Consider the following 16645-nt stretch of genomic DNA (forward strand, 5'->3'; position numbering starts at 1 on the left):
ATTAAATCATTAATAAATACATTCTTAAATAAGAGATCAGCCTGGAAATAACAATTCCTGTCCAAAGGTTGGAGGAATATCCATAAAAGCCATAGACAATATTATACAGTTTCTGACATCAAGTGTCAGGAAATCAGTATTAAATGTAATAGTGTGGAATAGTAGAAATGCCATGACTAAGGAGTCTCCACTCCTCATGAAAAATAAGGCCTAAGCCAGGGGTCAGCACATTTTCTGGGGTAAAAGGCCTGAGAGTAAATATTTTACATCTTGAGGGGTATCTCCCATTGTAGTGTGACAGTGGCCACAGACGATGTTTAAACAAATGAGGGTGGCTATGTGCCAATAAAGCGTATTTATAAAACAGGCTGTTAGACCCTGGCCTAAGAATACTAAGCATGAAAAACTCTAGACTCTCTTGAAGAAAATACACATCTTTTACAGAAGGTTGCTATGAGAAACTCAGTCGAATATTCCACGGAAATTAACACATGAGGGCTATGTATATATTACTACTCTCCCATTGTAGCCCCCTAGTTACTACTTACTCTGTTATCTTCTTTTTCAGTATTCTCAAGCCTCTTGGTGTTTTTTTCCGAGATCTGCATCAAGCTTACTACTTACCTAGAGTTTCCAGAAAACACCTGTATCCCACCTTTTTATATCCATGACAACCACACATCTGCTGGTAACTTTCCTATGTTTTCTGATTTTTACAGACTTGCGACATCTGTAAGCTCTAGGTGTAATGTGTGTACCAGGGGATTGAACTCTTTCAAGTCCATGATGTTTTTCTCTTTTTTTAAATACAATTTTCATTTTATTTTTTTCCAGACCTTATTTTTTCTTCAGACCTTAAGGACTCAGCTCCTTACCTGGGCTTTAGTGGAAGTCATGCGGCAGCACCCACAGGCCTAAATCGGGATCAGGGTATTTGGTTTGTGTGGGCTTCACAAGCTCTATTCCTGACTACCTTGATGTGAATGGCACAACTCACACAGTAATGTAGCTTCACATACAACTTGAGAAGCACAGAGGTGTCGAAGACACTCGTTTTGGAAATATACCTGATAGCTGCAGCCTCTACTATGTTTCAAATGAGAAACTTCTTAATAGCCTTGTCCTTGGTCATGCACCAGGCACAGTTCTGCCACAAATAGGCTGTGCGTGGCTATGGCCTTTTCCGGCATGACCATTATTCCTTTTTTTCTTTTGCATTTTGGAAGCAAGGGCCCAGGAGAGCCTAAAATGTTTTTTTGAGGAGTAACGTGATCAGAGTTCCTCTTCAGGAAAAAACCATATCCAACTGCTGAACAACTAGACAGAGTAATTAAGTCACTCTGGCAAAGAATAACATCCTTTATTATGGGCTACTATGGGCTGAATTGTGTTCCCCAAACTCATGCTGAAGCTCTAATCTCAGTATTTCTGCATGTGGTCCTGTTTGCAGATGGGGCCTCTAAAGATGTGATTACGTTAAAATGAAGCCTTTAGGGTGAGCCCCCATCCAATCTGACTGAGGTCTTTATAAGAAGAGGAAACCTGGACATACAAAGAGACAACAGGGACACAAGCACAGTTGAAAGATCTTGTGAAGAGGCAGCTACAGAGTGGCCATAGACAAGCCAAGGAAAGGGGCCTCAGAAGAAACTAAACCTGCCAACACCTGATCTTGGACTTCCAGCCTCCAGAACTATAAGAAGATAAATTTCTATTGCTTGAGCCACCCAGACTGTGGTATGTTTGTTATAGCAGCCTTAGCAAACTAATACAGATGAGATCAGTTAGACAGCAGTTGCAGTAGTCAGGGTTAGAACTAGACAAGCTGCAGCAAGATTGCAGAGACTGGCACAAGTGTGAATGCACTGCAGAACTGAAATGGACAGGGCCTGAGAAGAGAAGTGAGGAGTGGGGAAAATGACATAGTAGAAATTCACTGCAAGACCTGGGCCTGGTTGGCAAGGAAGATGATGATACCATTTGAAAATACAGGACAGTCAAAAAAGGAAAGAGGAGTTTAATTTTTAGACACTTTTCTGGATGTGTCTTGCAACGTGTTTTCTTGATATCTCTTTATCTATCTTGGTCTTTATTCCCTCCTATAGTAGACACTCAGAAAATTATTGATTAATGGACAATCTCACTCAATGAAGAAAATTAAATAAGATAGACCCAAGCCCATCTGCTTTTGTTGTTGTTGTTTTAAAATCTTACACCACATGTCCTTAAATACTGAAAGAATACCTTTGATTTTTTTTGAAAGAGCCTAACTATACTTTGAAAACATCCTTTTAGTTATCTTTATGACAGTGGTCTCATAAGACTATAATGTCGTATTTCTACTGTACCTTTTCAATGTTTAGATATGCTTAAATACACAAATACCACTGTGTTACATGATCATGTGTCACTTAACTATGGGGATACATTCTGAGAAATGCATTCTTAGGTAATTTCATCATTGTGTGAACATCATAGAGCGTACTTACACAATCCTAGATGATGGTATAGCTTATTGCTCCCAGGCTGCAAACCTGTACAGCACATTACTGTACGGAATACTGTAGGCAACTGTAACATGGTGCTAAGTATTTGTTACCTAAACATAGAAAAGGTACAGTTGGCCGGGTGCAGTGGCTCAAGCCTGTAATCCCAGCACTTTGGGAGGCCGAGACAGGCGGATCACAAGGTCAGGAGATCGAGACCATCCTGGCTAAAATGGTGAAACCCCATCTCTACTAAAAAAAAAAAAAAAAAAAAAATACAGAAAACTAGCCGGGCGAGGTGGCAGGCACCTATAGTCCCAGCTACTCAGGAGGCTGAGGCAGGAGAATGGCATAAACCCGGGAGGCGGAGATTGCAGTGAGCTGAGATCCAGCCACTGCACTCCAGCCTGGGCGATAGAGTGAGACTCCGTCTCAAAAAAAACAAAAACAAAAAAAAGAAAAGGTACAGTTAAAATACAGTATTATAATCATATGGGACCATCATTTTACATGAGGTCTGCAATTAACTGAAACATCATGATGCAGTGCATGGCTATATAGTATTCATTTTTAATTACATCCTACTCTATTTTTGTATATGCCACTCAAAAATTTTAAGAAGCCCTTAAATACTAAAGAATTGTCTCATACTAAATCATGACAGAAGTCTTTCCTAAACACAGCAGAGTGGAATAGACAAAGGGGCAGAGGAATAGATGGCATAGACTTCAACTTTGCTGGTCATGGCAAAGCTTCTGAAAGAGTTTAAATTATTTGCTTAAATCATTACTCCTGTTCAAATTTCTGCTATTTTGTCCGTGAGGAATTCTGGCCATGAACTTGTATTCTAAACATTAAGAAGTCTAGAAATGCACAATCACCAGTTGTTATGAACAAAGAGACCATGTTTTGAAAAGTCAATAAGAAAAAAACTATTTTCTTATTTGTAAAAGGAAGATAATGATACCTGCTTCATAAGTTTGTATTTAAGATTAAACAGATATTATTTGTAAAGCTGGCATAGAGCATGTTCTCAAAAATTTCACTCACTCATTCATTCAATAAGTATTCAGTAAATATCAAGGTCCTAGGAATATAGTACAGTGGTAAAGGCCAAACACCTGACCCTTCCTCTACCACAGAGCAGAGGGACTCTGCCTAGTCACCATGGCAATCTCCCTAGTTGTCTGGACAGAGCTGAACAGATCCCATGAATACTTCAGGGCTCTCACATCACCCTTCAAAAAATAATCTACGCCTCACTTTTCTCACCCTTTAACAGCTGAGGGTGCCTCTGTAATTCATTATTTTTCAATCCAACACCTTCTGTCTATGTCTTCTTTATACATTAGTACACTCGACTAAAACGGTTAACAAAATCATATTTCCAATCTCACTTGAATTATACTCCCATTACTGAGTCTGGAGTAATGTAGATATATATAAATATGTAAGGAGAACTAACACTTAGAAACACATTCAAAATAGAATATTTCTCTTTTCACTTAGCTTTTTTTAAATAAATGCCTTACCCCAAAGACGATAAGGAAATAAGGTTAATAAGCCTTACATTTAAAGGTAAAATATGACTCGGAGAGAAGCTTAGATGAAAAGTAACAGAAAAGGACCTACAATGCAAAATGCAAGATGATACTATCCCAGAATCAGAATTTCCAAAATCAAAGGGACCTTTTTCTCTTGAGTCCCCATCCAATTCAAGTAGTCATCCAGCCAGTGAGTAAATGACACTTCTCCCCAACACACAAACACACACACCCTATCTCCCAATGAGCCAACACTAGAAATAGCTATAAGAAGAAAGGTCAAATGACACTTGGTAGGATAAAAAAAAAAAAAAAAATCTAGGCAAGAAAAGTAACATAATTAATAGAAAAAGTAAGAATACACAAAGGAGACATGCAGCAAGTATTGGATTAAAAGATACAGAGCAGGCAGTGGAAAGATTATTTGCATTTCTAATTCAAAAACAAAGTGTTTATCAAACTGATATGTTTCAAACGTAATTTTTAAAATGGAAGCATTATTTGACTGTTTTAATCTCTTCTATTTCCTATTTATGTAATGGCCACCTAAAAACCTATGAATTGTTTTCTATTTACAAAATGATTCAGCTTAGAAAGGAGTAGAATGAGACTGTTCATTCAGTAATTTCTCCCACCCACCCTTGCAGACATCACATCACAAAGACTGTGACTCACTTTGTCATACAATTTCTACCCTCTTAAAGAGTTTTTCAGATTGTTGTGATGAATACTGGCTCATAAATCTGAATAAATTTTCAGATGAAACTATCCGTGCCATTTCATCACAGCCCAAAATATTAACAATGGTACCAGACGGTCCCCAATCCCAACTTTTACAGTGATTCACTGGTTTTAGACTTGAGTAAGAGAAAGACACACTGACGTAGGGATTGAAGTGTCTGAATCAGGTATGAAGTCCCAGGTCTGCATTCCTTAATTAGAGTACTATAACCAGTTCTGGAACTGAGCATTAATGTTGGCTAGAAATATTAATATATTACTTAACAGCTGAAAAGAAAAGTTTCCAAAATAAAAAGTGATCCAACAAACGACTATCCTTTACCTTTATTGCTTCCCTTGAATAATGTTAAAGGTGTTTGCAGGAAAGAAGTACAGCATTGCTGCATGCAACTTACCATTTTATATGCCTCATACTATAGTATTTATACTTATTGGAAGTTGTTGCCCATTCAGCAAATACAGAGTGAACCTTTCCATGGGACTCAGACTGGTCACTCATTCAGCAATGAAGCCAAAAGGACCCTGGGATGAGTAAATTCAGCCTCAGACCCTCAGAATAGAAAAGAGTAAAGAACTACCGTGTAATGTGGTCTGGATTTTTTTAAAATAAAAATTTCTTGCCAGCTAGGAATTTCCAGTAAAACTGGGGGACTTGAAATTAAAATACAACAAGCTATTAGAGAGAATTTTTAGATAGCACACGGAAAAGGAAAGATGGATACAGGATGATGTGAAAGAAATAAGGCACAAGGCATGACTGGAACTGGGATAAGGTAGGAGGATAGACAGGACATTTCGGCTTAAGGAAAACTGCCTGGTTAAAGAATAAGACGACAAGGAAGACAGGAGACGTGAAGGAAAGGTCAGAAAGGAAGTTAAGAGACTTGGCTAATTTATTGGGTACATCTTCAATTTAACAAACATTCTTTGAGTGGCCACTGTGTGTGAGGATGGATGCAGCAAATGGGATCCAGTGCTTGCCTACAAAGAGTTCACAGTCCCAGTGCAGGAGCCAGACACATAAACCACTAACTATTACAGAAAGCATGAAGTTCTGTGTTCAGATTATGTACCAAGTATATGGGAAAACAGTAAAAACCATTAATTCTCCCTGGGAAGGTAGAGGAAAGTTTCACAAAGAAGTCTGTTGGGCTGGATCTTAAAGGAGTTTTCCAGAGAAAGGTGCAGATGGGAGGAGTTGAGAGAAATTGATAAGAAAAAGAAGGATTTTTCAAAAACAAGAGTCACATGAAGAAAGGCCAATCATTGTGACAGTAATCATTACGACACATTAAAGAGACTATATAATTAAAGCATAAAGCACTGCAGCATCAGGAGAGTACGGATGGTGCACAGTAGGAAATACGATTGAGCAGGTAGGTCATGTTTAAGAAGGAAAGCCAGGCCGGGAGCGGTGGCTCAAGCCTGTAATCCCAGCACTTTGGGAGGCCGAGGCGGGCGGGTCACAAGGTCAGGAGATCGAGACCACAGTGAAACCCCGTCTCTACTAAAAATACAAAAAATTAGCCGGGCGCGGTGGCGGGCGCCTGTAGTCCTAGCTACTCAGGAGGCTGAGGCAGGAGAATGGCGTGAACCCAGGAGGCGGAGCTTGCAGTGAGCCGAGATCGCGCCACTGCACTCCAGCCTGGGCGACAGCGTGAGACTCCGTCTCAAAAAAAAAAAAAAAAAAAAAAAAAAGAAGGAAAGCCAGGTAGGTCTGGTTAGTGCTTAAAATTGCAGGAGAGTAGAGGTCATTAAATCAAGAGGCAGGGCAAGGAAATCACTTGGCTGGGAAACATTTTAGACAGACATATACAGGAAGAAGTAGAGAAAGGCATCAAAGACAATTCCATGGTGTCTAGCTTTGGAGACAAGAAGAATAATCCACTACAAGCAGAAATAGGAGGAAAGGGTGCTAGTTTGAGAAAATGGTGTTAAGTTGTTTTATGTATGTTAAGTTGAAGCTATGGTAGTGTGTGTGTCCTCCAAGCAGTGAGAAATTGAGATGGGGAATCAAGACAGAGACAGAGACAGTACATGATCTGCTGAAGGAATACAAGTACACAGAAAGAAGAGTAGAAGGCTAAAAACAGAACCTTGGGGAATATAAATGCGAGAAAAAAAAAAACAGAAGAAACTGGAAGAAAAGATAGTTGGATGGGCGAAAGTATAACCGCCTGAGGAGTTCTTCCAGCCCGCTGCACAAAGAAAGACCACAGCATTGCAGTAAAGAAAGAGTTTAATAAACACAAAGCTGGCAAAGTCATGTAGGAGATGGAGTTAGTACTCAAACCAATCTCATCCACTGCTCATAGGATAGGAGTTTTTCAACAGCAGTTTGGGGGAAATGGTGAAGATTGCTATGCAGTGGGTGCTTACTGATAATTCACTGGGCTGAAGATGAAATCATAGGGGGTCAAAGCCGTCCTCTTGAGTGTAACCATTCCTGGGTGGGGCACAGGAGTGGTTTAGCAGGTCCTGCTGAAGCCATGGGTGTCAGACATACAAAAAACCTCAAAGACATACAAAGATATCTCAAAAGGCCAACCACAATAGTGGTGTTATCTGCAGTAATGGCTGGCAATCTATTAATATGTCTACACCTTAGCACAACTCAGATTCCTGTCCTCCCCGCAAACCTGAGGGCCTTTCATTAGCTTTATAAAGACGGTTGAGTTTTGGGGAAGGCCTATTATCCTTTAAACTATTTCCCAAAGTCATCTGGGCCTAACCCCAGAAATGATTAAGGCAGCTTAAAAGTTAAAGGCAAGAGGAGGGGAATGCGCTAGATCAGATCTCTGGCAGTGTCATAATTTTCTCAGATATAATTTTTGCAAACCCAGTTTCAAAAGAAGAACCAGGTTGATGTGATGTAATAGAAGCCAAGGAATTATCAAGAAGTCAGAGGCAGACAATACTGCCACATGTCAGAGTAGCATGAAAAATTGGAAAAGGCCACATGGTTGAACTGGAAGACTACTGGTGTTCTCATAGGAATGATTTAAGTGGAATAATGAGGGCAGAATCCAGAATTTAAAAGAGTTCAAAAAAAGAAAAGGAGAGGAAGTAGAAGAAAGTACTGATTCCAGGATATTATTCACAAAAGAAAATAAGAATGAAAAACAAGCACAGCCTACCTGAGAAAGTTTTATATTGCATAGTGAGACAGGACAGCCAAGTATAAAGGGGTCCCCGGAGAACTTCCGACTGGCCTGCACACTGGGAGAATGGGGTGCAGCCACAGAAGTTCATGGCCTTTGCAGCAGGGGAGACTGGCCTCTCCTGTTCGGGGTGGTAACCTGGGAATCAATCTTTGAGATGGGGGGCTGTTAATATGAACCCCTATTGCTTTGCCGTGTTGTTTTTCCTTTTTCCTTTCTGACCAACAAATTCCATAACCCCTCACCCTCCAAAGTGTCTGCGAGCCTAATCTTTCCTGATCTTTCCTGGGCGTGTGACAAGAACCAGGATTTTCCTACAACAATAGTACATGATAAAAATCTTAAATGCTTTTAAGGAAATCAGAAATCCCAATAAAAATTCTAAACAATTTTTCCCAAAAAATGATTCATCTTTCTCTAGATTATTCTAAGAAAAACTAATAGCCAGTCTCCAAGATTCCCAAATGTTTCCCAAATATAACTTTGCTATATATAATTATCTTCATTTAAAGATTGACCAACTGTCTAAACATACATGTCATGACGGCAAGAGAACTATCAACTTTAACCAAGCTTTACACAGCATATGGCTCGTAAGTAGTTATTTCACAGCATGTTCCAAAGAGAATGTTTTCCTCATCAGCTAACATTTAGTGAGCACTCTCTGAGTAAAAGGTACTGAGCTTTTTATGATGTTTATTTATATAAAGAAGTCATGGTTCCTACCTTAAGGTGCCAGCATCTTCTCAAAGTGCCTAAATTATGAATAGAGAATAATCTGTTCACAGAATGCAGCCAGATCATTACTACTGTGTACAAATTTCTTTTAAAAAAAATACTTTTTTCTTGGCTAATCTGTGTTAACATTTAATTAAAAGTTTTCATTATAAATTAATGTATAGCTTAATTATAAATTAAACCAGGATCATTCCTTTCAACTATTCAATTATATCTGGAACATACACTTAATATTCACATAGCTTCTCTTTAATTTTTAAATCTCCAAGATACCTTGAAAATCTGTGAACTTTTCATTTCAGAATTCTATTGGATAATTCATCTTAGAGGTTAAATTGCGGAAGTCAATAGCTCTTTAAAAATGCAAATACACACGCACATACACACACACACACACACACATATACACACACACATCCATTACAGATTTCTGTAAATGAGTATCAAGGATACACCAGTCAAGTCAAAAGTCACTTTGTACAGGAAGAGTGACAGAACACAGCTGTATGAGACATAAATTAAACACCGAATATTGGCTGGCTGTTGCATCCAGGCCCTTCCAATTTCTTCAAATTAAAATTATTCTGAAGGGGTTTAGAATGAGACTGGTCTGGCTTCTAAGAACCACAGTCTATGGCTCAAAGGGTGAGTTCCCCTGGAAGTTACCACTTTTCTTTTCCTCCTCTCCTAAATTCCTGTGGCTATACATAACCTAGCTTAGAAGGCCTCGTTGGCTGTCATTATTAAAGGGAGAAACAAGAAAGCAAGAGCTGACCGAACAGTGGATACCACAAGGAAACACTTAAAAATCACAGTGCCACAAGTGCATTTTCTAATGATCCAGCTAAAACTCCACACTGATAATCATTATTCCAAATTATTATGCAAACAATCAAGCATTAACTATTTATTGAGCACTGACAACATACAAATTAAGTACTAGACCAGATCCTAATTTTAGAGCACAGAAAAGGACAAGCTCAAAAATAAAACAGAACAAAATACATTTGGTTGGACAGAATATCCTGATGAGGTAAAGATTTGTGCCCCAGGCTGAGCACGGTGGCTCACGCCTGTAATCGCAGCACTTTGGGAGGCCGAGGGGGGCGGATCATCTGAGGTCAGGAGTTCGAGACCAGCCTGGCAAACACGGTGAAACTCCGTCTCTACTAAAAATGCAAAAATTACCTGGGTGCAGTGTTGGGTGCCTGTAATCTCAGCTGAAGCAGAAGAATTGCTTGAACCCAGGAAGCAGAAGTTGTAGTGAGCTGAGATTGCGCCACTGCACTCCAGCCTGGGTGACAGAGTGAGACTCTGTCTCAAAAAAAAAAAAAAAAGAAAGAAAGAAAGAAAGAAAGAAAAAGAAAAAGATTTGTGCCCAAAGATACCCAAAGATACATATTTGCCTTGCTCCATTTCATGGTCATAGACTTTTATCCCATGCCAGACTTCTTACAGACTTGTGCTACAGGACAAAGGGGCCCAAGTAGGCTATTTGGAAAATCAACAAACACTAGAATTGGAAAAACAAGCAAAGACTACAGCACATGTGTAATTACCATCTTGTACAGGCATCTCGTGGTTTTAAAATAGTAGTTCCAATAATGTGAGACCTTAAATCGATTTTTCAACATCACTGATGATGAGTTCTCAGAATCAGTGTGTAGATGAAGAAAGTCAATTTTATGCTTATAATATTTAAAGAACGGTTCTTGTTTTGTTCATTACATCTGTAACATTTTATTTTCTAATTAAACTTTAAAATCATGTCCTTCCACGTAAAATGGCATCATAAATCAAAATGAGAATACTTAGAACCTAATTGTTACACCATTGTCAAAGTCTAATTACATAATGGTCATTTTATAAACAAATGAAACCCCTCAGGGCATGTCATGAGGGGATATTGCCTTTTCTAGGCTGAAGTCACTTGGCATCAAACTCATCTTAAAAGGCTCCTAAGGTGTGGTAATATCTATGACTCATGAATTGTCCTTTCATTGCTGTACTGATTACATGATTTCCAAGATTAAATGAGCTATTAGATTCTGACTTCATTTGTTTACTGCACACAATATTTATTACAGTAAATATCAAGTTCATTACGTAAAATTATTGCTATCCACTTGCCAGATATTACCAAAGAGATGTAGGGGGAGAGAATACGTGTATTATTAAATCAATGGTTCCATTTACCCCAAAGGCAGTAGTGAAGAGATGGAAAGGTGGCTTTATCCAAAACCCCAGGAAATCAATCTGAGGCACCCGTAAACTAGTAAGAACTCCTCAAAGGGGTAGTAGCTCACTACCCTGAAATGGAGCAAGCCTAACCAAAGTGGGGTCCAGCAGGGCACACTCTACGGTGGAATGGAAGAGCGCACTGAGGCTGAGGGATGGCAGGAAGAGAAGGCGAGGGGCCAGGTGGTAAGAAGCTCATTCAGGATAACAGAAGAGGAAACCCACAATTGAACTTCAGTAATTGGTGACTTTTCTGAGCTTCAGTATCCTCTTCTGTAAAAAAAGATGGGTAAACCATAAGGTCTGAAGCCTCCCTTTGATTTCACAAGTCCATGTTTTTATGCCTAGGGTTGCACGGAACACATGCAGTAGCAAAGAGCCCAGGGGTCAGGCCCACCTACAAGCCACCCTGATCCACACTGGAGTGGGCAGGTCCCTCTGCCTTTCCAAGTCTCAGCGTCCTCTGGAGCCTGGAAGCAAAGAAGTGTGGCAGACAGGCAGTCACCTCCTGGGAGAAGCCCAAGGGTAGATCCAGTACTTCTAATTACCCTCATTTTTCTTTTTTTCTAAATAAGAGCACCTGGAATAAATTGAATACTAAGTGTGCATAAGCAGCATCCATTTCACTTACTGTACTCTACCACATGTTGTACGTGCTGCTTGGGATAAAATGTTCTCTCTTCTGAATGTTTTTACACGGCTTGCTACTTTAAAGTATATACTTAATATTATCCATTCCCACCGCATTGAAAGAGGCCTGCCAAAAGTTAAGGATGCCAAAAGGAAGGCGGGAGTGCAGTGCACATGCTGGAGAAGGAGAAACTCTGTAACCACTTTTAACATCTTGTTTTTATCAAGACTCTCATGTCAAATGAAGATTATTCCAGGACTACGAGAAAAACGCCAGAAAATGGGCCCTTTTGAGTGAAAATTCAGGAGAATGCCCAGGTGTGAAGCACAGCTGACCTTCAGCAACACTGAAAATTGGAAGCATTTGTGTTGTGTCATCTTCTCCTACCTCTTCTTTTAGTACGTTCTCTTCTCTTTCCTAACTCACAGCTCTCCACTCTGCCTCCTCTTCTCCTGCACCTCTCCAGGGCCCCATCATTTATATCAGAGTCTTCAAAGCATCCCTCCCCAAACTCCAGTTCTTCTGGCCAGCTTTTGGGGGAGAAACTGCACTATTTCATCCATACTAAATGTTAAAATGGTTGAACTTGGCCTTTCAAAAGTTACCTGCAGTTTAGAAGACATTGGGCAGAAAGTGTCATGACAAAGGAAAAAAAAATTCCAGTGATAGATGTTCAGGTCAATTGGACAAAACAGTCTGAGGAATGAGACCATGGATTTTTCAACTTTTCAAACAGGTCCCGGAATCTGAGCCATAGTGTAGTAGGAAACTGTGGCTACTATTAACTCTTCTCCATGTTTTCTGGTCGGTTTTATTTGTTTTGGGGGGTCTCCTCCTGGTTTGGTCAACTATCAGTAAACATTCAATATGTGAGAAAATAATATACTGTATTTAAATTTATGTCCAGGTTGGGCTACATAGAAATGGATGAAGTTTGTCATTTTTAGATTTGTATTCTTGTCAGTCTATTGCCTAGTACAGGTATCCTTTTTTAAAAAATGAGTAGTTTCTTTGGAGACTTGGGAAGAAAGGGTGTGAAGTTGGGGAGGGATAGGACTACAGATTCGGTGCAGTGTATACTGCTCGGATGATGGGTGCACCAAAATTTCACAAATCACCACTAAAGAACTTACTCATGTAACCAATTGCCACCTGTTCCCTAAAACCCTATGGAAATAAAAAATTTTTTAAAAAATAGTAGTCTCCACAAGTCTGGATGTGTTTTTCTACTTTTCCCTTTTAACATCTTATCTTTAGCTAGTTATAAAGTTAGCAGAGCTCTCAACCTGAGCACCAGTGACATTTGGGGTCAAAAAATGTTTTTTGTTGGGGTTATTATAATGTGCATTGTAGGATGTTTAGCAGCATCCCTGGCCTTTACCTGCTAGATGTCAGTAGCACCCTTCCAGGTTACAGCAACCAAAAATGTCTCCAGGCATTGTCAAATGTCCCCTGGGAGGCAAAATCATCCCCATTTGAGAACCACTGAGTTAAAGTAAGATTACAAAAATGAAAACCCAACTCACAGTTAGGAAGAAAAAGTTAACAGTTGTTTTTACAATGGTGGTAATGTGGTATGCAATTCAAAGTTATGTCCACTGGCTAGCCTCTATATAGTTTTATTCTAAGGCGAATCAGGTATCAAAATCTTCAAAGAAAAAATGATTCAGCAACTAAAAGAGTCTGAAAAAAAGAGTATTAGGGGAAGCCTCAAATATTAATTTAGAGGGAAATTCTTCTGTCCTCTGGTCATAATACATGCTTTTTAATAAATAGTTTGTGATACTAGAAAAGAACAAAACCAATTGGGACACACAGCACCTTGCCCTTGTCAGATGAGACGGCCTAGCAGACAACTGCAGAACAAATTTCAATCACAAAGATAATTTTGTGAAATAGATACTCAAGTTACCAGAATAGAGAAATAGCACTAACCCATGTAATAGGTTACAAGAATCCTTTCAGTTTTAGGGATTAAGTGATTGATAAAATTTTTAAATTACGGCAAGCCTGAAAAAAATTAAAGACTTGCCTCTCTTGCTGGTTGCTATTTTGGAAGCAATAAAGACTCAGCTCATATAAAAATGTATTTCCCATTCTTCTGCCAATTCATGTTTGGTTGTAGAATTTTCTCCTCTTCCACCCCACCCCCTCCACCTCCCCTCATGACATCCCATTAGCATCCCAAGACAAAGGCAGAACTACAGGGGAGTGGCGCTGGGACCCCTGTGGGTCTTTTCTCAGGCAATGAGAGAATCAGATTCTCCACCTGGAACCCATAAAGGAAGGAACGCCGTAACACACAGCTTTTAAAACAGATGTTTACATACGCTTGCGGGAGGACAGGTTAAAATATATTCTAGTCCTCTTTCTCTCACTTCAAATTCCATCAGTGTTGTAAATCGGCTCATCTTATGCCCCTTTCTTTCTCTTTCCTCTAGACCAGTGGCTCTCAAAGTGTGATGTGATCAGCATCCCCGGGGAACATGTTAGAAATGCAAATCTTCAGCCCCCACTCCAGACTTAGGGAATCCCCTAAAGTCCAAGAACCCCTGATTTAGGCCAGTGTTCTTTCTAGAACCACAAACATTGTTTCTTACAGAAAGCAAAACTGCAATTCTCATTTCATCCTCAAAACCTGCTGCAAGGTAGTAATGTATTAGCCCCACGTGAGGGATAAGGAAACCGGCTTAAGGTCTCAAAGCTAGTCACTGCAGGTGGAAGATTAAAGTGTTTGCACTTCTTTTCACTACTGAAACAAATCTGTCGCACTTTATTATCAACATCTGGATTTTTTGCTGGTTGGCTGGTTGGTTTTTGTTTTTACTCTTTCAGCTTTCGTCAATTCGTAAGAATATAAAACACAGTGGGTGAGAGTAGTGTACCAAATGCCTCGGGTCGTCCCGAGTCGGAATTTAAGGGCAGGACTCAGGAAAGGTGTTTTTCCAATAAAGACCGTTTCGTTCTGCTGCGGTCCATCCTGTCTCTGTCCCCAGGACAGCACGCAGCAGGCAGAAGTGGCCAGAGCTGCACGGCGGGGCCGCGGGCATCCCCGACGCGACAGGTTGTCTGCGGGAAGGAAGCCAGTCCGCGAGGCCCCGGCGCGCCGCGGCTCCGGGCCGGGGGTACTGGTTTACAGGGCAAATTGGCACACCCCAAAGCCCGGGGGACGCCCGGGCCTCCGCCACAGCCCAGGGAGGAGGGGGTGGGTGGTGAACCCGAAACCGCCGAGGGCCGCACGGCCAAAAACCACACGGACCGCTAGGGTCGCAGTGAAGATCCGGGAAGAGCGGGCAGGCTGGAGGGGAGAGAGAGGGCGAGAACCCAGGAAATTGAAATGGGGCGGGGAGAGCGGGCTGGCACTCACTGTGAGGGTCGCTCTTCTCCCGGACCCCGTCAACTCGGCCGTCGGGGTGAATGCGCAGGAAGAAGCCCCCGTTTTTGCAGTACAGCCGCTTGGGGTCCTTGAAGTGGCCAGGCGGGAAGGCGCCGCTGCCGCCATCCTCGGGCAAGGCGGGCAGCGTGGTGATGCTGCCGGCTGCCATGGTCCCTCCGGGGCCCTGCCGGGGACCCCGAGCCGCTGGAGCCGCGCGGGGAGCCGCCGCTCCCCGGCCCCGGCCCCGGCCTCCGACCCGCTCCGGGGCACGGCCCCGGCCCCGGCCCCCCAGCCTCCCGCCTGGCAGCGCGAGGCCGCGCCCGCGGTCCCCCAGCCTCGAGCCGTTCGGCCGCTCTTCTGTCCGCCGGCCCCTGGTGCGCGGCGAGCCGGCGGCCCGGGAGCTGGGGTTCAGGGATGGCTGTCTCCGCGGACGCCGCCTGGGGAGAGCCGCCTCCCAAACTGCAGCGCCCGGGATCCCGTTGCAACCGCGGGCACCGCGTCTGCTAATCTGGCACCCGCCGGGCCGCGGCGTCACATCTTCTACATCTCCACCCCCGACACCCACCAGCCTCCCGCACCCCCGGCTCTCCTCCCTCCTGCGCGCCGCCCCCGACTCGCTCGGGGTTTTTGGGGCCTGCCTCTGAGTCCGGCGGTTCAGCCACAACACGCAAGCGCGCGCGACATCCGTCCCGGGGGGAGCCCGGCCTCAGTCGGGGGCGGGGGAGGGGCGGGGGGCGCGCGTCGGAGGCCGCGGCAGGGCCTTGGCAGTCCCGGGGCTCCACTGCCCCTTGTCCCCCAGAAGTCACCCCCACCTAACCCCGCACCACCCAAACCACGTTTAGGCTTTCTCCACACTGCGGGGCTTTTGCTGCGCAACCAGCCGTGACTCAACTTCTAAAAGTTTAAACTCAACTTTCTCCCCCATTTTTTTCCCCGCTAGCGTTTCAAAACGGAGAAGCCGTTTCCACCCCAAAGTAGAGAAGTTGGAATCCAAGGAAGATTCTGTGTCAGAGCAGGCTTTGAAAATCTCTAAATCACCAAAAGACGAGGGGTACACGTGGGGCATAAACTTTAAAATTAAAGGACAGAGGCTGAAGTAGTCTACCAACAAAAGGAGAAAAAGAGGCCAGAGAAGGGGAGCGGATTGGGTTGCTAAGAGGAAAAGATTTCCTTTACTGACCTAACTTGAATTAGACGACGCAGAAAGATGAGGATGGGACTCAAATCCTTATCGCGATTGAAGCGCATTAATGTCTTCACTCGGAGCTGGCATTTGCCCTAGCTAAATTGTTATGCATTTCTTGGAGAGAGAGTTATTTTCTGTAAATCCCAAATGTAAAATTGAAGTTAATTGCATTTTGGTGATTTTCAGTAGGATATAGCAGGTGCTACAGATGATTAGCAAAATATCTGTTCAGAAAATTTGCATGTATTGAGTACCTACTGTGTGCAACACATTGTTGAGTGTATGGGAGATGCCAAATCTGATGGGAGCGTCTCACACAGTGAGGGAGATAAGATGGGTAGCATGAGTAACACAAATAGCAGTAGAAAGTAGGCCATAGAAGAGTAAGACTAAGTGCTGTGGCATTTCAGACATGGGGTAACTCAGCGTGGGGAGGCAGGAGATTTAGGGAAGCTTCTAGAAGGAGTTGCAAGTATGGACGTGCCTCCTTGTAGAAACATTAGGTTTCAAAAGGCCATACCTAAGTGCATTTGTTCTTATGTCT

General features: G+C 42.3%; 1 protein-coding gene across 1 annotated transcript in view; it reads right to left on the bottom strand.

Moving 5' to 3' along the window:
- Window positions 1–15577, bottom strand: part of LOC105486416 (fibroblast growth factor 2) — a 72516-nt gene extending 56939 nt beyond the window's left edge. The window contains exon 1 of the mRNA XM_011749293.3: window positions 14907–15577. Coding sequence (XP_011747595.2) covers window positions 14907–15084 — 178 coding nt within the window. The 5' untranslated portion in view covers window positions 15085–15577. The remainder of the gene's footprint in view (window positions 1–14906) is intronic.
- Window positions 15578–16645: the final 1068 nt, after the last annotated feature.

Source organism: Macaca nemestrina, chromosome 3 (assembly GCF_043159975.1).
Source record: "Macaca nemestrina isolate mMacNem1 chromosome 3, mMacNem.hap1, whole genome shotgun sequence".
Classification (NCBI taxonomy): Eukaryota; Metazoa; Chordata; class Mammalia; order Primates; family Cercopithecidae; genus Macaca; species Macaca nemestrina.